The sequence below is a fragment of the Zonotrichia albicollis genome, chromosome 26, assembly GCF_047830755.1.
Source record: "Zonotrichia albicollis isolate bZonAlb1 chromosome 26, bZonAlb1.hap1, whole genome shotgun sequence".
NCBI classification, from domain to species: Eukaryota; Metazoa; Chordata; class Aves; order Passeriformes; family Passerellidae; genus Zonotrichia; species Zonotrichia albicollis.
In genome coordinates, this window is record NC_133844.1 from 6,794,518 (window position 1) to 6,812,172 (window position 17,655).

The window sequence follows — 17,655 nt, forward strand, 5'->3', positions numbered from 1 at the left end:
TTTAATAGATATAATTTATTGATGAATTGTACAGCTGTGGCCTTTTCACTACCAGCCCTTCCAATGAGGGGGAAAAGGCTCGAGCAGAGCTGTGTTTATTTGTTTGTAACATCTGCCCAGCTGGATCTGCCAGCTGGGGCTCTGGACGTTGGCAAATGCATTCACTTGTCTGAGTTGTCATAGAAATGCGAGTTTTAATAGAAATATAATAAAATTATTGGAAGAAACGCTTAAACCCCAGGGGAAATTGAACACCCCAGTGGTGTGTACGCTCAGCATGGCCAGACCCTGGAGCTGCAGGCTCCTGAGAACCTCTGGCTCCTGGTGATTCCCATGGCTGGGAAAAGCAGCATTGCCTGAGCCGTGCCATGGCAGGGAGCCGTGCCCAGCCCTGCCTCTGTCCCACACAGGGCACCCTCCAGCCCCTTGGCAAACACTGGGTGCAGCCTCAGGGAGGTGCCTGGTGGCCTTTCCACGTAGAGCCTGGATCCAGCCAGGCACTGTGGCCGTGCAGAACTGCCGGGCACTTTCTCCTCCCCAGCTCCTGTGCCAGCTTCAGGGTCACCCTGCTGCTCCGTGCAGTGCTCCTGGGTCCTTGGGGCACCTCTGTGCCCCTTCCTGGTGGGCACGGGGTGCGTCAGTTGCAGCCACACTCCTCGACGATCATGTCCTCGTGGTGGCGGACCACAACCTCGCCCCTCTCGTAGTAGAGCATGGAGAGGGGGCTCATCTTCACCGGGGAGCAGGCGGGGCACGGCACCAGGTTGGGCTTGTAGAGCTGCAGCAGACTCTGTGGGAGACACGGGAAGGGCAGAATTACCCCCTGATGGGGTGTGGGGGTGAGGGGATGAGGGGGCAGCACCCTCTTACCTGGATATAGGCGTGGTTGGTGGGTTTGAATGTCTCATCCACGGGCGAGGGGCACAGCCCCTCGCAGCGATAGGCGTTGTACTTCTTGGGGTACACGATCCAGCTGCCCCAGCCCGTCTGCTCGAAATCCACCATCATGTCCACCCTGCGGCACAGCGGCCGGCCCTGCTGCCGGCTCTGCTCCCGCGGGGCGCTGCCTTTGATGCGCTGTCTGTCCGTCCTGGTCCTGCGCTGCCGCCGCGCCCCCGCGCCCCTCCAGCCGCTCTCCCGCATGATGTACTTGGATGTCTCGGCCGTCCTGATGAGGCTGTGCTCGCCTGGAGACTTGTCCTTGGAGAAGACGAGCAGCAGCACGCTGTCTGCCACATCCCCGGTGTCTCCCGGTGCGGCGGGAGCGGCGGAACCGTTCATCTCCCACCGGCTCTGCTGCCCGGCGGGCACGGCTTGGTGCAGCCAGCTCCGCAGCAGGTTGGTGACCTCAAAGACTTTCCAGGAGGCCTGGCTGGCAGAGGGGGTGCCAACCACGGTGCCCAGGAAGAGCTGGTGGGGGCAAGCCCCGTCCGGGCGGCACCGGCGGCGCTGGCTGTGGTAGATGTCCAGGGAGGCGTTGTGGGTGCGGGAGAGGCGGGACAGACGGACACGGAGCTGGGCCAGACTGACCTCCTGGCTGCTGGACAGCGAGGACATGTCGAAGGAGAGCGACCAGCGGGAGCCGTTGTGCAGGGAGCCTGAAAGGCAAGGGAACGGTGAGGGGAGAGGTGCCAGAGCTGGGGGGGAAGGGGACCAGCCCCGCTGTGAGAGGCTGAGGGTGGGGAGAAAGCAGCTGGATCCACCTGAGAGGCACCAGAGCCTCGGGCAGGGCTGGGATGCACGGGACAGGGGGAACCGGGGACAGGGATGCGCGGGGACAGCGCTGGTCCCGGGACAGGGACAGTGGCAATCCCGGGAAGAGGGACGGTGCTGATCCCGGAGACAGGGTCTGATCCCGGGGACATCAGCACCGGGAACGGTGCCGATCCTGGGAATAGTGCGGGTCCCGGGACAGGGATGCTCGGGACGGTGCCGGTCCCGGGACAAGGATGCTCAGGGATGGTGCAGGTCCCAGAAAAGTGATGCTCAGGGTCGGTGCCAGTCCCAGGACAGGGATGCCCGCGGCCCCACTCACCGTGCGGGGAGAGGCTGAGAGCGGCGGCGGCGGCGGCGCGGAGCGGGGCGGGAGGGGCGCGGAGCAGCTGCAGCATCAGCGGGGGACAGCGCGGCGGGGCACGGGCCGGGGCCGGGGTCGGTGCCCAGGTGAGTGCCCGGGGGGAAGCTCCGGTGGGTGCCCAGGTGAGCGGTGCCCCGGGGGACGCTCCGCTCGGTGCCCAGGTGAGTGCCCGGCTGGAAGCGCTGCCCAGGCGGAGCAGGGCGAAGGCGCAGAGCGCCAGCGCGGGCACGGAGCGGAGCGGGACCCGCATGTCTGCCCGGGCCACCCGCAGCCGCCCTATTTGTACAGCGGTCCCGAGCGCCGCCCCAGCACCCCCCTCCCCACAGCCCCCTCCCCTCTTCTCCCCGTCCCTCTTCCCATCCCTCCGTCCCTATCTCTGTGCTCCCTCCCCTCCGCCCCCATCTACCTCCCGGCCATCCCTCCCCGTTCCCTTGCCCTCGTCCCCCGCCCTGCTCTTTCTCCGTCTGTCCTTCTCTCCATCCTTCCCCCGCTGCCTCCAGCCTTATCCATCCATCCATCCATCCATCCATCCATCCATCCATCCATCCATCCATCATCCCTGCATTCCTCCAGTTCTCTTTCTCCCCGTCCGTCTGTCCCTCCATCCCTCCTGGACTCGTCCCCACCACGCCTTTCTGTCCCTCTGTCCCTGTGGCCGGGGTTTGGGGGCGGCCACCCCCGTTCTGTGAGATGTCACCGCTGTCCCCAGAGCCCGGGGACGAGTGGCCGGGGCACATCCAAGCCCGGTCAGATCTTGGCGAGCGGAGCAGCACCGAGGGCACCCCTGGCCCCCAGTCTCCGTGGCGGGACACCCAGAGAGGCCACACTCTTCCATCCCGGAGGGAAATGCGCTCATTCCTCCCGCGGGCACCGGGACTCGCTCCCGGTTCAGCCCCCGCTGTCAGCCCCGCTCCGGTGACGTCACGGCCGCTCGGAGTGACGTCACACCTCTCCGCGACGCGCTCCCGGCGGCCGCCAGCAGGGGGCGCGCTCCCGGCGCCCCAAATCTCGCGAGATCCCCGCGCTTCTCGCGGCAGCGGCGCGAACATGGCGGCGGCAGCGGCGGCTGAGGGAGCCGAACCCCCTCCGGAGCCTCCCCCGGCCCCGGAGCCCCCGGCGCCGCCAGAACCGCCCGCCACCGACGCCGAGACCGGGTATGTCCCTCCCTGGCTGTCCCGTGGGAGCCCCGCACTGCCCGGGATCGGCGGGACCTGGTCCCGTTACCATGGGAACGCGGATGGGGGGCTCGGTACTCCGGGGCTCCCTCAGCCCCAGTCCCGCCATGCCCCGGGTCCCGGGGCTCCCTCAGCCCGAGTCACACCGGCTCCCGGCCGTGCCCCCGAGCGCCGGTGCGGGCTCCGCTCTGATCTCTGTGCCCTGGCAGGGGGGACGCCGCCATGGTCGATGCCAGCGCGGCCCTGGAGACCGAGTCGGCCAACGGGAAGGAGCCGCTGGTAGGTGCCGGTGCCGTGGGCACGGAGGGGTCGGTGCAACCAGGGGTGGAGCATCCCTTAGCGCCAGCTTTGCTTCCTTAAAGGATTATTTTGGAAGTTAAATCTCCAGAGTGGAGTGTACAAAACAGCTCCAGGCTGCAAGACCGTGGGTTAGGGGAAAGGATTTATTCCCTCTCAGATTCCTGCCTGTCCGGGCACTGTTGGATTCCTGGCTCTGCTCCGCTTGCAGGACGCTGCCGGGGATGGCGCTGAAGCCATGGATGCCCAGGGCGGCTCCGGGGACGAGGAGAACGCGCGGCAGCTGGGCGAGATCGAGCTGCAGTGTGGCATCTGCACCAAGTGGTTCACGGCTGACACCTTCGGCATCGACACCACGTAGGTGATGGCTGGCAGGGTCAGCACGGGGCTTTAAAATGGAGTGTTTGGAGTCTGAGCTCCCAAGGACCTGCCTGTGTCCTTGAGCACTTGGGAACTGCTGTGTTGTGTAAATAAAGCTTTGTCCATGATAAAGGCACCCCCATGAAATACCACTGAGCCTGGTTGCTGTCTGTGCTTTTAGGGAGGGAAGGAATACTTGGAATAATTAATTTCTTAACCCAGTGTAGTAAAGAATAATTAATTTCTTTCACTCCAAGAAGAGCATTGAGGGGCTGGCGTGTGTTCAGGGAAGGGAATGGAGCTGGGAAGGAGCTGGAGCACCAGGAGGGGCTGAGGGAGCTGGGAAAGGGGCTCAGCCTGGAGAAAAGGAGGCTCAGGGGAGACCTTGTGGCTCTGCACAGCTCCTGCCAGGAGGGGACAGCCAGGGGGAGTCCCAGGGAACAGGGACAGGAGCAGGGGAGGTGTCCAAGGAAGGGCTGGAGGTGGCACTGAGTGCTCTGGGCTGGGGACAAGGTGAGGATCAGGCACAGACTGGACTCAGAGGGCCTTTCCAGCCTCACAGATTGTGGGATTCTTGAACCTGATGCAATAATTGCACTGTACCCAGCCCTAACAAAGCTGATTTTCCCCCAGGTCGTGTCTGCCCTTCATGACCAACTACAGCTTCCACTGCAACGTGTGCCACCACAGTGGGAACACCTATTTCCTGAGGAAACAAGCCAGTGAGTTTGGGAACAGCTTCTTGGCAGATGTTTTGTGCAGGATCATCCTGGAGGCTTGGTTTTGTCTGAAATCAGTGGGTGGGCTCTGCTGAGACTTGTGGAAAATGACCCAAAATCTCATATTTACAACCACGTGTGGCTTCTTCTAAAAATGATTTGCTAGTTATTTATGAAGGTGTATAACTGGTTCAGGACAGAATTTGGGAGGTTTTGCAGTTGTCTCAGGGTGATCACTGTGTCTGGGTGTCTGATTTTCCCTCCCATGTGTAATTGGGGTGTTTTGTTTTTAGATCTGAAGGAAATGTGCCTTAGTGCCCTGGCCAACCTGACGTGGCAGTCAAGGACCCAGGATGAGCACCCCAAAACAATGTTCTCCAAGGATAAGGTGTGGTTCTTTGGGACCTCACAGCACTGGTGGTGTCAGCCAGCAAGAGGAGGAGCTCCCACAAATGTTTTCTGTTCCTACAGGACATTATCCCCTTTATTGATAAATACTGGGAGTGTATGACAACACGACAGAGGCCTGGCAAAATGACTTGGCCCAATAATATTGTCAAAACCATGGTAAGGATTGAGGGGAAATCTGTGGGTTTGGGTTTCTGACATCTGGGCTTGGAGCTGCTGATGCTTCTTAGGTAGCTGATGTATCATTAATAGGAACTACTGGGATTTAAAAATTGTTAATGATTTTGTTGTGATCTTACCCTATGTAACTAAAACTCCTCTGTTTTAGTGTAAAGAAAGAGATGTGTTCCTGGTGAAAGAGCATCCAGACCCAGGCAGCAAAGACCCAGAGGAAGATTATCCCAAATTTGGGCTTCTAGACCAGGTATGGGATGGGAGGCAGGAGGAAGGTGGGGGTCCCACTGATTCCTTTCTGCCCAGTCAAGGGGCAGATCCTGGGTGGGTGGGAGCCCCAGCAGGCTCAGAGTGTTCCCTTTCATCTCCTGCAGGATCTTGCCAATATTGGTCCAGCCTATGACAACCAGAAACAGAACAATGCTGTGTCCACGAGTGGAAGCTTAAATGGCAAGTTCTTTACTTGGGGGGGTTTGGGTATTTGGGACTAAGCTGCATTTCCCAGTGCAGTGAAACTGTCCTGTGAACTGAGCTTGTGCTCAGAACTGTCTCACTGTGCCTTTTTATAGAAAGATTAACTGTGTGTCTTGGGAAGGTTCAGCCCTTTCTGTGCTGTCACCAGATAAATCAAGGTGCTCGCTGAAGGCTGAGCTCGTCACTTTGCTGCTAGAATGGTTTTAAATTTCCTCCTTGACTTATTCAGATTTCCTGTTTCCCATCTTGCTGAGGGTACTCAGGGCAGCCTTGCTGCAGTAAATGAACCTTTAATGACTTTATGTATTAATAATCTTTATTAAACACATCCCAGTAGTGCAGAGAGGAATTTGGGTCTTTCTAAAGCAGGTTAGAGATATCTCGGGTGTGTTGTTTCCATGTCATGCACTGGTTGTTTTTTGTTCCATTTCTGGGAGACTGACAAACATGTGGTGCCACTTCTGTTCTTGCAGGTGGAGCCTCTCTGGGAGGTAAATATTTACCTTTCAGCTTCTAAAACTTAAGTATTGCTGTTTGCAAAGCTTTTCTTGCTCGATTCTCTTAGAAGCCAAAGTCAATCAAAAATGAAAACGTGCCCTGATGTGATTGCAGTTGGACTTCAATACAAACCAGCAATTCCAGTCTTTAATCTCAGTAGTTAGAAGCTTTTATTTGCCATATTCTGCCCTACTTGACTGATTTAAAGGTTTTGTTTATTTATTTTACTCCTATGTTTATTTTTTCTGTATCAGTTGACCTGATGTTGTACTTTTAATGCTTAAACAATTGGTCTGAAATTTACAGTGCAATGGTTTGTTGGGCAATAATTGGTTTTTTTGGGCAAGGCTGACAAACTGGAGAGCCTGAATGTTTGTCTGCACTGAAATCAGTGAGTGCAGCTGGATCAGGTCATGTTTGTGCAGAATATGGCATTCCCTGGATGGTTTGGATCCCTTACACTGTAAGGGAGTGCTGGTAATGGAAGAGCTGACTGGATTTTTAGTTAGCACACAAATGTGGTTTGTGAAGGTGTTTATCTACAGTACATGAAATTTCCATAGTTTTCCTTATAAATCAGCAGTGATATCTTTGGAAATAGCAGGATGACAAAAAGCATGTATGATTTAATTTATTAAAACATGCTAATATTAGTTTTATTGAGTTTGACATGTAGCTTTTCCCACACTCAGTTTTATTACTGAGTGCTGAGTTGAAACTAATTTGCTGCTCAATCACAGAACTGATTTCAGTAGTACTGAAGAGAAACACCTCTTGCTTTTCATTTTCCTCAACTCAGGTGTATTTTATTTTATAGATGGAAATTGAACACTGAGTGCTTTTTGTTGGTTGGTGTCAGTGTTCCTCCAGCACAGGGTCACTGGGTTGGTGGCTGTGATTTGGGCTGTGACTAGAATCTCCAATAATAAGAATAATTATATTAAAGCCCCTGAAGTGGATCCCAGTGCTGCTGCAGAAAAAGATTCTGAATTCTCACCTGAAAAGCTCAGATTGAGCTTGTTTTGCTGCTCAGTCTCCTTTAGCTCCCGCTCCAAATTCAGACCCCTCCAAAGCTGAGCAGAAGCCACGTGAAAGTTGTGGGCTTTGCTGTGCTCGTTGGCAGTGAAGTTTGGTTCACAGCACCTGTGGCCAAAGGCACCTGAGCCCAGGAGCTGCTTTGGTGTGGCTGCTGTGCCCCTCTGTCCCCGGGGGTGCCGTGGGGTTGGCATTGGGCAGCAGCAGCTGCTGAGCAGGGCTGGTTTGTGTGTGCAGGGGGAATGGCTGCAGGGGGCAGCGGCAAGGGCAGAGGGGCCAAGCGCAAACAGCAGGACGGGGGCACCACGGGCACGGCCAAGAAAACACGGAGGTGAGAGCTGGGGGGCCATGGAGGGGCAGGGATGGGCACAGGGGTGGCACAGAGATGGGCATGGGGATGGGTATCACTGCCTGGGGGCTGTGTTCAAATCACAAACAGGACAGGACTGCTGGGAACGTGCCTTGAGCTGTTTGATTTTCCAGCATCAGCCTCATTCCATGGTTATGACAATGGGAAGATGCCACCAGCTCACATCCCAGGCAGCGGACCAAGAACTTAATGTTACAACTCACTTTATAAGTTTTTTGACCAATCACACAAAGCAAAAGCACACTGACAATAGTTCTGTTCAACCACTATAAGCACAGGCACCTTTGGTTAAACAATGCTTGCTTATTTCAAATACAATACCTGCTTGTGAGCCTTCAAACACAATGCACAGAGCTCCATTATTAAGCTTCAAACTTCCTAATATCTCGCTAGATAAACTTTTCTGCAGCTTAGAGAGTTATTCTAGACAAGCATTAATACACAGCCCATTGTTCTATTTGTCCTTACTTTTTTTACTTTTTACATAATTTTTCTGCTGGTTTATTTTATGGCTGCTGCTTAGCTCCAATCACACTTCTGCTGTCTCTGAGGCCTTGTGTAGCTTTCCCAAAACCTTCTGATTTTATGGATTTCCCCAGGGACAGTGGCACTTGTGATGCCCTGAGCTGCCTCCCAGCTGTCTGTGCCCTTGGTGGGTGTCTGGGGGTCACTCCTATGATGTCACTGGTGACATCAATCATAGAACTGATTTCAGTAGTACTGAAGAGAAACATTTCTTGCACTGGTGACATCATGGGTGACTGATGGGTCACAGGCTATCAATGACTTGCAGTACATGACTGTGCTCGGAGTGTGCAGCCCCTGAGCACGGTGACAGCTCTGCAAAGGATGTCCTGGGGGGACAAGTGCCAGCCCCTGGGGATGCCATTGTGGTGTTTGTGTGTTGCAGTGACCCGCTGTTCGCAGCCCAGCGCCTGCCCCCCCACGGGTACCCTCTGGAGCACCCCTTCAACAAGGACGGCTATCGCTACATCCTGGCCGAGCCTGACCCCCACGCCCCCGACCCTGAGAAGCTGGAGCTGGACTGTTGGGCAGGAAAACCAATTCCTGGGGACCTGTACAGAGCCTGCCTGTATGAGAGAGTCCTCCTGGCACTGCATGACCGAGGTACAGAGCTCCTTAGGGTGTGCATTTGTGTTTCCTTCCAGAGGGATCTCAGTCAGAGCTTAAACCCACCTCTGTGTTCACTTGCCTTTTGACATCACCACGTTAAAAATGACAAGTGTGTGCTCCCTGCAGCTCCCCAGCTGAAGATCTCTGATGACAGGCTGACTGTGGTTGGGGAGAAGGGCTATTCCATGGTGAGGGCCTCGCACGGCGTGCGGAAAGGAGCCTGGTACTTCGAGATCTGCATGGATGAGATGCCTCCAGACACAGCTGCCAGATTAGGCTGGTCACAGCCCTTGGGTAAATAATCTTACAAAACATTTCTCAGCAGGTGCTGCTGCTGCACTCCCTGTGTTCACCATGAAGGGTTTGTTTCTGCAGGGAACCTCCAGGCCCCTCTGGGATACGACAAGTTCAGCTACTCCTGGCGCAGCAAAAAGGGAACCAAGTTTCACCAGTCCATAGGGAAACATTATTCCTCTGGCTACGGACAGGGAGATGTCCTGGGGTTTTATATCAACCTTCCAGAGGATACTGAGACAGCCAAATCCCTGCCTGACACCTACAAAGACAAGGTGAGGTGCAAGTTCACTGTTGGATTAAGCATTGGCAGGTGGAAAACTGGAAAATGAGTTGCTGTGGCCCTTTCTGTGCCCATCCTGCCTCTTGATACCTCTGTGGTTCCTGGGGGAGAGGCCCAAAGTGTTGATCTCAAGAAAGCAAAGCACTCCAGGATGGGATTGCCCACACCTCCTTTCACCTTCCCCTCCTGGCTCTGAAATCTCTGAGCTGTGGGAGTCACTCCTCACAGGTACTCTGACACCAGGCATGCCTGGCCCTGAGCAGGTGGCAGATAACAGATTTTGGGCTTGTCCCTGACCTTGCTTGCTGCTTTTTCAGGCTTTGATCAAGTTCAAAAGCTACTTGTACTTTGAAGAGAAGGATTTTGTGGACAAAGCAGAGAAGAGCCTAAAGCAAGCCCCTGGAAGCCAGGTGAGTTTTTGCTGTCACTTAACTTGTGCCTGGCCTGAGTGAAAGGGAGCAGGCATTAATCTGGTCAGGGTTGCTGTGTCCTGACAGCCACCATCAGTGGGAAAACCTTTCATTTTTCAGATCATATTCTTCAAGAATGGTGTCAACCAAGGAGTTGCCTTCAAGGACATCTTTGAGGGGGTTTATTTTCCTGCTATCTCTCTGTACAAAGGCTGCACGGTAAGTGAGGGGTCTTTGAAAGGGAATCCCTAAATCCATCAGTTTCACACACAAAGTGTGTTCATGCACAAAGAGTGGGCATCCAGGAGTGTGCCAAGTGAAAAGGAAAGATGGGAATCATTTTAGTGACTCTGGAACAATCTTGCTGTTCCCATGTGTAACAAGATTATCAAATTGCTGAAGTAACATCAGCAATGTTTGTTCCTGTGGGCTTGTACAGCGTGTGGGGAGGCTCAGGAGTAGGAAGGGATGAAGATGGAGAACTGAAGAGATTTTCCTGGATTTTTAGATTTAATGAAAATCTGTTTTCCACAGGTTTCCATAAACTTTGGGCCATATTTCAAGTATCCACCAAGAGACATCACTTACCATCCTGTAAGTAAAACTGAACTTCTCACCCCATTTGAAAACCTCATTATTTAAATCAAAGATGTTTTGGTGTGATTCATAGCACACCTGTACCTGCCCTTCAGTCTCAATACCTGGACTAAAGGAGCCAAAAGGATTGTGTTAAAAAGGATAGATATCCAAATGAATCATTACATTTTAATGAAATAATAGGTGCTGTTATCTGGTCTCAGTTGTCAGTAAGGAGCTGAATTGTTGTTCAAGGAAACACTTGGAATTTCCCTCCTGCCAGAACTGGTTTGAGGAGGGAAACAGCCCTGGGCTGTGTGGTCCCTCCTTGTCCAGGAGTGCAGCTCACTCTGCTTCCCCCTGCAGATGAGTGACATGGGCTGGGGGGCCGTGGTGGAGCACACGCTGGCAGATGTCCTGTACCACGTGGAGACAGAGGTGGATGGCAGGAGGAGCCCTCCCTGGGAGCCCTAAACCCCAGCACTGTGGCTTTGCTGCAGAGGAAGCTCCATCTGTGTCTCAGAGATCAGCCAAGGGGCCAACAGGCCGAGGGGGATGCAGCCCTGGCTGGCAGGTGTGTGGGTGTGTGTGGGTGTGTGTGGGTGTGTGTGGGTGTGTGTGTGTGGGTGTGTGTGGGTGTGGGGGTGTGTGTGTGTTCACAGCTCCCCACTGCCCCAGGAGGGTGTTTGTGCTGCTGGGGCTGTTGAAGAACCCTCTCCCAGGCTGTGACAGCTCAGGCCCTGCCAGCTGTGGTTGCAGTGACCCCTGGGCTCAGGTGTGTTTGGCTGATGGTGGCCAACAGCTCCCAGCCAGGATGGCTCTGTTGGAACAACACGGCTGCATGCAAGACTGAAATTTGGGCTTCTGTCCAAACTGTATTTTTTTTTCCCCACAGACTGGAAACCAGTTTAAAAATAAAGGCTTTAACTCTTCTTTTTATTCTTGTTTTTGTCTTGTAAATTGTTACAAATGACATTGAAACTCAAAGTAGCTACACTTGGAGATCTTTTGAGCTGAAGATCTCCTGTGCACAGGAGTTACATGGGGCCTAATGATCATCATTGCAGAGCTTTGGGTGAATAAATAATTTGACATTTCTTATGTGTTGGTACAGAAAAAAATAAATTAGAGCTTAACAAAATTGTGAAGTAAGTGCTGTGTTTGAGCTTTGGGAGAGTAAAAGTTGAGGTTCAGTCAGGCTTGTGTTTGCCTCACTGAGGATGTACCTTCCCAGTCAGCTATTAGCCCAGACCTTTAATTGTAGACAGCACTAATTAAAGCTTTATTTATTCATTGAAAGTAATTAGGGAGGGTGGAGTTGGCTGACTGGGCCAGCACATGCTCAGTTAAGCAACTGCAGGAATTAAATTTTTAGTCCTGCACTTACACAATGAGCTTCAATAAATAAACCATTCTATTTATTGAGTGTAAGTATGTATTAATTAGTGGAGTCTGCTATTAAAGGCCTTGGCTAATTGAAGTGACAACAATTCCATACTTGGTTCCTGCACAGGAAGCCCTGCACAGGGTGGTCAGCAGGTCATGGTCAGTAGGAGGTGGTCAGTGGCTCATGGTGGTCAGTAGGCTGTGGTCAGGTTGTGGTGGTCAGCAGGTCATGGTCAGCACGGACATGGTCAGCAGGCTGTGGTGGTCAGCCAGGACATGGTCAGCAGGTTGTGGTGGTCAGCAGGCCGTGGTCAGTGGCTCATGGTGGTCAGTGGCTCATGGTGGTCAGCAGGCCGTGGTCAGTGGCTCATGGTGGTCAGTGGCTCATGGTGGTCAGCAGGCCGTGGTCAGTGGCTCATGGTGGTCAGCAGGCCACAGGCACCGGCCGGGCCAGGCGCTGCCGCAGGTGTTTGGCGAAGTCCACCTGTGTCTGGGACAGGACCTGGTTGATGATGCTCTTGGGCAGCCACCCCTGGGGAGAGCAGACACAGCCTGTGAGCAGAACCAGCCTCCCCCAGAGCCCCTGGCTCCCCCAGGCTCCCCCCAACCCCAGGTACCTTGAGGTCAATGCTGAGCAGCCAGGTGAGCCTGGTCTGGGAGGGGCTGCCTGGCAGCGGGCGCAGGACCATGCAGGTGGGACCATTCTCAGCCCTGGTGGGGAGAGAGGCTCAGGTCAGACCCCAACTTGGACTTTTCAGCCTCACAAATGCACTTAGGGCTTTCTGCAGCAGCTCCTGCTGCCCGTAGAAACCCAGCAACACTGAGCCTGCAGTAAAACCCTTGTGCCCTGTGGGAATCTCCTCCTGCTCACACATAACAAGGCTGAGCAGGTGTGGGTACCTTATGAAGCCCTCCTGCTCGGGCATGGCCCCGTAGGTGGTGGACATCCCTGCCAGCACACAGGTGGAGCCGCGTCTCCGGGAGCAGCGCACGCTCACAAAGTCCCGCGGCCCCACGATGTTCCCGGGGGTCGCGGCCGCCTTCTCGTGGGTGATCACCGTGTCCTTGCCAATCTTCTCCAGGATCTGCAGTTCAGAATTACAGCTGAAAGCTGCCTTTGGTCACCAGGTGTTCAGATACGGAGTCTGACAAATACTTGACAATGACAATAATTCCAAATATTTGCTTGTCGCAGACAACTTTTATGAAAAATCCTTTCCTTAAGATTTTTCCTCCTGAGAAGCTGAGAAGCCTCAGGAACAAAATGTAAACATTGATTATCTGTTGCTGTAGAATGCCTTTGATTGGCCCATGTTAGAAGTTTGTAATTAATGGCTAATCACAGCCAAGCTGGCTCAGAGAGAGAGAGCCCAGCCACAAACCTTTGTTATCATTCTTTGCTATTCTATTCTTAGCTAGCCTTCTGATTAAACCTTTTCTTTTATTCTTTTAGTATAGTTTTAGTGTAATATATATCATAAAATAATAACTCAAGCCATCTGAAACATGGAGTCAGATCCTCATCTCTTCCCTCATCCAAGAACCCCTGTGAACACCGTCACACTTGCTTGCCCCAGGTGAGAGGTGTTTTCAATTCCTGAGTGAAAAGCTCTTCCCTTACTGCCTCTCTGATTCTTTGTGCCTATTTCTTCCCCAATCAGCCCCAACTTTCAGCAGAACTGGCAGCTCCTTGCAGGAAAATGCAAGCTGTTTCCTTGCATTAATTTCCTGCAGAATTAATCACACAGAAACTGCTCCAGACTCGCCTCAACACAGATACTGCTAAACCTCCTCTGCATCTGCAGCAGGAAATGCACAGAACACAGGCTGGCAGTGACGGGTGTGACACATTCTCCTACCCTGACTTCTTTGACGTTGGGGTTCCAGTCCCCCATCTGCTCCATGTTGTCCACCAGCTCTCCGTACACCGTGTCCAGGGGCTGGTCCACCACCACCTCCAGCCGGAACACCTTCCCCACGTCTGGCAGCACCTTGCTCAGCACTTTGTCCCCGTTTCCCTGGGAGGGGAGGGCTGAGTTAGCACCAGAGCTGCTCTCAGGGGAAGGGAGGGCTGCAAGGCAGCACCACGGGGCACAGCACCCACCGCCACCGTCTCTGTCTTCCAGTCGTCCTGGTCCTCCAGGATTCTGAGGGATTTCTGCAGGGCCTCCTCTCCTTGCTTGATGTAAGACATTTCCATCTCACTGAAGGGTTTCTCCTCCAGCCTTGAACCTGCAGACAGAGGCAGGGCTGAGCAAGAGCAGTGTAATGTGCCAGATGAGTTTTATCTACACCAAATACCCTTCTCCATGCCCAGGGGATGGGGATTACACCCAGTTCTCACTCTGCCTTTGGCTCAGCAGAAGCACAGCCCACCCTCAGGCAGTTTTCCCCCAGCCTGTGAGGGTCTCCCCCCAGCAGGAAGGAACAGACCCCTCAGGTGTGTCACTTACTGAGCAAGGAGCTTCTCCTGCGCACCTGGTGGATCCAGGTGCTGGGTCCTGGGCTGTGGGTGGCCAGCCTGCTCAGCTCCTGGCTGATGGCCACGGCAGCTTGTCTCCTCAGACCTGGGGAGAGAGCGTTGTCACCCACCTGGCCCTTACCATGGGCTTTTCCCCCATTTAAACACTCAACATGGAAAAGTCCCTGCTTGTCACCATCTTGGTGTCCCTACAGGCACAGGGAGCAGCTGGCTGCCATCACGCTGCCCTGGGGTAGGTTCTTCTAAGCAATCCTCAGCTTGGCTCCAGCTCCCTGCAGCAGTAAAAACACCGAGGTGCATCGTGCAGGTGCCCAGGAAAGAGCATGGAAATGGAGCACAGAGGTACCAAACCCTCACAGCCAGGGGCGTGTGACCCAGAGCTGGTCACAGGGACATGAGCCAACCCCTCAGTGACAGGGCTCAGGGTTTCAGGGACAGTAAACCCAACACGCTGCAGAGTGGGGAGAACATTGCCGAGGCCCCAGCCACCACTTGGAGGAGTTCAGGAAGAAAGAGAGCCCTTTGTGGAGCCTGTGACCCAACAGGAGCTTCTCCAATAAACTTTTGTCAGAAAATCTGACTCTGCCTGTGACAGTGGGGAGAGACTCCCCGAGCCCCAGGCAGCCGGACGGGAGCAGCCTCAGTCCCATCCTGCCGTGGGCAGCCAGACAGGGACTGTCCTGGTTTTGTCCTGTCCCGAACAGCCGGACTCACCAGTCATGTTGCGCAGGTGGCGGTAGGAGATGGCGGCGCAGAGCTTGGACGTGGCTGGCAGCATCTCCTGAGGGGTTGGAGCGTCGGCTGGGCAGTGGAGGTGACTGTGGCAGTGGCCGGGCAGTGGCTGTGGCTGGGTGGTGGTTGTGTAGTGGCGGTGCCCTCAGGGATGGCCGCGCTGTCCCGGTGTCCGTCCGTCCGCACCGATCGCTGCTCTGGCCCGGCCCCGCCGTGCCCGGCCTTAAGTACGCGGTGCTGAAGGATTCTGCCCCGTCAGGCGGGAGATAAGCGCCGTCACTGCGGGCCCTCACGGCGGGCCGGGGCCCCGGGCCAAGGCCGGGCCCGCTCCCCGCGCACAGCACACGGGGCCGGGAGCGTGAGGGCCCCGCGGAGCTGCCCCGGCCCCGGGCACGGCTGAGCCCCCTTGAACAGCCCCGGCCCCGGGGCACGGCAGGCAGAGACCCCCTGAGCAGCCCCGTGATATTTTCTGAAAAATCCTTTCCTTAGGATTTTTCCTCCTGAGAAGCTAAAAGGCCTCAGGAACAAATGTAAACAATGGTTATCTGCTGCTGTGGAATGCAACAGGTGCATCTGTGATTGGTCTCATGTGGTTGTTTCTAATTAATGGCCAATCACAGTCCCAACCCTAACCAGACTGTCTCAGTCAGTCACAGGCCTGTGTTATTGTTTTTCTATTCTTAGCTAGCCTCCAGATGAAATCCTTTCTTCTATTCTTTTAGTATAGTTTTAATATAATAATATATCACAAAATAATAAATCAAGCCTTCTGAAACATGGAGTCACATCCTTGTCTCTTCCCTCATCCTAAGACCCCTGCGAACACCACCACAAATATTCCACAAATTGTGGAATAACGAGCCAGGCTGAGTCTCTGTGCACAGGAACCCACAGAAAGCTGAATATTAAACCCATTGAGCTGCTGAGCCTGGGGCTGAAGTGAGGAGCAGCCCCCCTACTCCCCAGGCCCCGTTATCTGCCCCAGCACGGCAGAGCAGCGATAATGCTCAAGGCTGAGATGACATTTCTGGGATGAATTACGGCCTGGAGAGCAGCACTCGCAGGAACCTGTGAATTACAGCTGCTTCCTTTGACGTCAGCCCCTGCACCCTCTGCAGGGAGCCTGACCTTGCTCCCCCATTTCAACAGCGTGGCCCAGGGGGAGGTCACCCCCTCACTGCGCCAGCAGCCCGGCCACGGGGAGCTTTGTGTCCCCCCCTGCCTGTCCTCAGCTTTCCCGAGGGGATTTGAGTCCCACCTGCCTTCCAGAACACTCCTGCTGCTCCCCAGGGCTGCCATTCTCCACACGGGCCAGGAAACACCTCAGGCTCAGGTCAGCAGTGTGGGGTTACAGGGAGGTGCTGCAGGGAGCAGGAGGAAGGCAGCAGCTGCACCATCCCTGTCTAAAACCTCTGCTGGGAGCTCCTCGTCTGTGCTATCCCTGTCCAAAACCTTTGCTGGGAGCTCCTCTTTGCAGCCAGGCTCCCACAGGTGTGATTCTCGGGTCATGGCACAGCTCTCCCCAGCTCTGGGCTTCACCCACCTGCTCCCACCTTCCTGCACACCTGGGGAGACCCAGGAGGGTTTGGAAGCCCTGGGAGTGCCCATCCCAGAGCTCTGGCCAAGCACGGGCAGAACACAGAGGTCTGGATACTCAGGGACACCAGAGACGCCCCAATATTGTGCTTGCAGTCCCCCTGCCCTGGGAAGTGAGGGCACACAGCCCTCTGGAGTTGTGAGTGATCCAGGGCTGTTATCCCAGATCCAGGGAGCCCCTGTGAGAGATCCAGGGCTCTTATCCCAGACCCAGGGAGCCCCTGACTGTGAGAGATCCAAGGATGTTATCCCAGATCGAGGGAGCAACCCAGGGCTGTTTTTCCAGACCCAGGGTTCTTATTCCAGATCCAGGGAGCCCCTGGCTGGGAGAAATCCGGGGCTCTTATCTCAGATCCAGAGAGCCCCAGAGCTGTGAGTGATCCAGGGATCTTATCCCAAATCCAGGGAGCCCCTGGCTGGAGCAATCTAGGGCTGTTATCCCAGATCCAGGGTTCTTATCCCAGACCCAGGGAGCCCCTGTGAGGGATCCAGGGTTCTTATCCCACATGGAGCCGCCGCTCCCAGTGCGAGGCCTCGGCACAAGGACACGCAGTTGTTTGTGAGAAGAACCAAAACAAACCACGCAGAGCCGCCCCTCTGGCTCCAGGCTGGAGGGCAGGAGCCCAGCTGTGCCCTCAGGAGGGGACACAGCCACACTGTGCCACAGCATGGGAGGAAATGCTGCAGGTGAGCAGGACACAGAGCCCAAAAAGGCAGCAAGAACCCTCAGGGGGATCTGGTTAACTGGGACAGCTCAGCCCAACAGTCCCCTGAGGCGCCCCCAGGCTCCTGCACAAAGTCACCACACACAGGGCTTGGAGTACAAATGTACAAAATGTACCAAGACCAAAATGATGCCAACCAAAGGCACTGGAGCTTCACCAGGGCCTGAAGGCTCAGGGGCCCAAGAACCCTGAGGCTGCCCTGAGCCCCCCACCCTGCCCAGCTGAGCCCCCTTCTAGAACATTCCCCTCTCCCAGCCCGTTCCCAGGCTCTGTCAGGGTGACCCTGTCCCTCTGCAGCAGCACAGCCCCATCCCAAGGCTGCCCTGGTGCTATTTGGAGAGCACAGACAAACCAAGCCCCCTGTCCCACAGAGGTCACACCCAGCACCCTGATAAGATAACAGGCTCAAGAACAGCAAGAATGGATCCATGTCTTGACCCCCACCATCTC

General features: G+C 55.0%; 3 protein-coding genes across 4 annotated transcripts; 1 reads left to right on the forward strand and 2 right to left on the reverse strand.

The window, feature by feature from the left end:
- NODAL (nodal growth differentiation factor) lies at nt 1–2,400 on the reverse strand. The gene is made up of 3 exons (XM_074559111.1): nt 2,036–2,400; nt 871–1,598; nt 1–790 (listed from the first exon to the last, which is right to left on the reverse strand). Exons 1-3 carry the CDS (start codon nt 2,325–2,327, stop codon nt 638–640), a joined length of 1,173 nt encoding a protein of 390 aa, XP_074415212.1. The 5' UTR covers nt 2,328–2,400; the 3' UTR covers nt 1–637.
- A 671-nt stretch (nt 2,401–3,071) lies between these two features.
- ASH2L (ASH2 like, histone lysine methyltransferase complex subunit) lies at nt 3,072–11,223 on the forward strand. Of its 2 annotated transcripts, XM_074559109.1 has the most exons (17): nt 3,072–3,231; nt 3,462–3,531; nt 3,761–3,906; nt 4,543–4,631; nt 4,922–5,016; nt 5,100–5,195; nt 5,365–5,460; nt 5,585–5,660; nt 6,158–6,175; nt 7,455–7,548; nt 8,498–8,715; nt 8,848–9,015; nt 9,097–9,290; nt 9,616–9,708; nt 9,829–9,927; nt 10,243–10,302; nt 10,651–11,223. In XM_074559109.1, exons 1-17 carry the CDS (start codon nt 3,125–3,127, stop codon nt 10,756–10,758), a joined length of 1,827 nt encoding a protein of 608 aa, XP_074415210.1. In that variant the 5' UTR covers nt 3,072–3,124; the 3' UTR covers nt 10,759–11,223. The 2 variants fall into 2 exon arrangements, with proteins under 2 accessions (XP_074415210.1, XP_074415211.1); XM_074559110.1 differs by lacking the exon at nt 6,158–6,175.
- Nucleotides 11,224–12,094: 871 nt separating this feature from the next.
- Nucleotides 12,095–15,181, reverse strand: STAR (steroidogenic acute regulatory protein). The gene is made up of 7 exons (XM_074559239.1): nt 14,867–15,181; nt 14,124–14,237; nt 13,775–13,902; nt 13,530–13,688; nt 12,571–12,755; nt 12,288–12,381; nt 12,095–12,202 (listed from the first exon to the last, which is right to left on the reverse strand). Exons 1-7 carry the CDS (start codon nt 14,928–14,930, stop codon nt 12,095–12,097), a joined length of 852 nt encoding a protein of 283 aa, XP_074415340.1. The 5' UTR covers nt 14,931–15,181.
- Between the last annotated feature and the right edge of the window lie 2,474 nt (nt 15,182–17,655).

Excerpts from the sequence above, each read along its gene's own strand:
- NODAL (XM_074559111.1), bottom strand. The coding sequence starts at position 2,327 with ATGCGGGTCCCGCTCCGCTCCGTGCCCGCGCTGGCGCTCTGCGCCTTC. Across the intron at positions 1,599-2,035 it reads TCTCAGCCTCTCCCCGCACG|GCTCCCTGCACAACGGCTCC; the intron begins GTGAGTGGGGCC and ends CTTGCCTTTCAG. Across the intron at positions 791-870 it reads CCAACCACGCCTATATCCAG|AGTCTGCTGCAGCTCTACAA; the intron begins GTAAGAGGGTGC and ends TGTCTCCCACAG.
- ASH2L (XM_074559109.1), top strand. The coding sequence starts at position 3,125 with ATGGCGGCGGCAGCGGCGGCTGAGGGAGCCGAACCCCCTCCGGAGCCT. Across the intron at positions 3,532-3,760 it reads CCAACGGGAAGGAGCCGCTG|GACGCTGCCGGGGATGGCGC; the intron begins GTAGGTGCCGGT and ends CTCCGCTTGCAG. Across the intron at positions 3,907-4,542 it reads ACCTTCGGCATCGACACCAC|GTCGTGTCTGCCCTTCATGA; the intron begins GTAGGTGATGGC and ends ATTTTCCCCCAG.
- STAR (XM_074559239.1), bottom strand. The coding sequence starts at position 14,930 with ATGCTGCCAGCCACGTCCAAGCTCTGCGCCGCCATCTCCTACCGCCAC. Across the intron at positions 13,903-14,123 it reads CAGGAGAAGCTCCTTGCTCA|GTTCAAGGCTGGAGGAGAAA; the intron begins GTAAGTGACACA and ends CTCTGTCTGCAG. Across the intron at positions 12,756-13,529 it reads CCAACGTCAAAGAAGTCAGG|ATCCTGGAGAAGATTGGCAA; the intron begins GTAGGAGAATGT and ends TCTGAACTGCAG.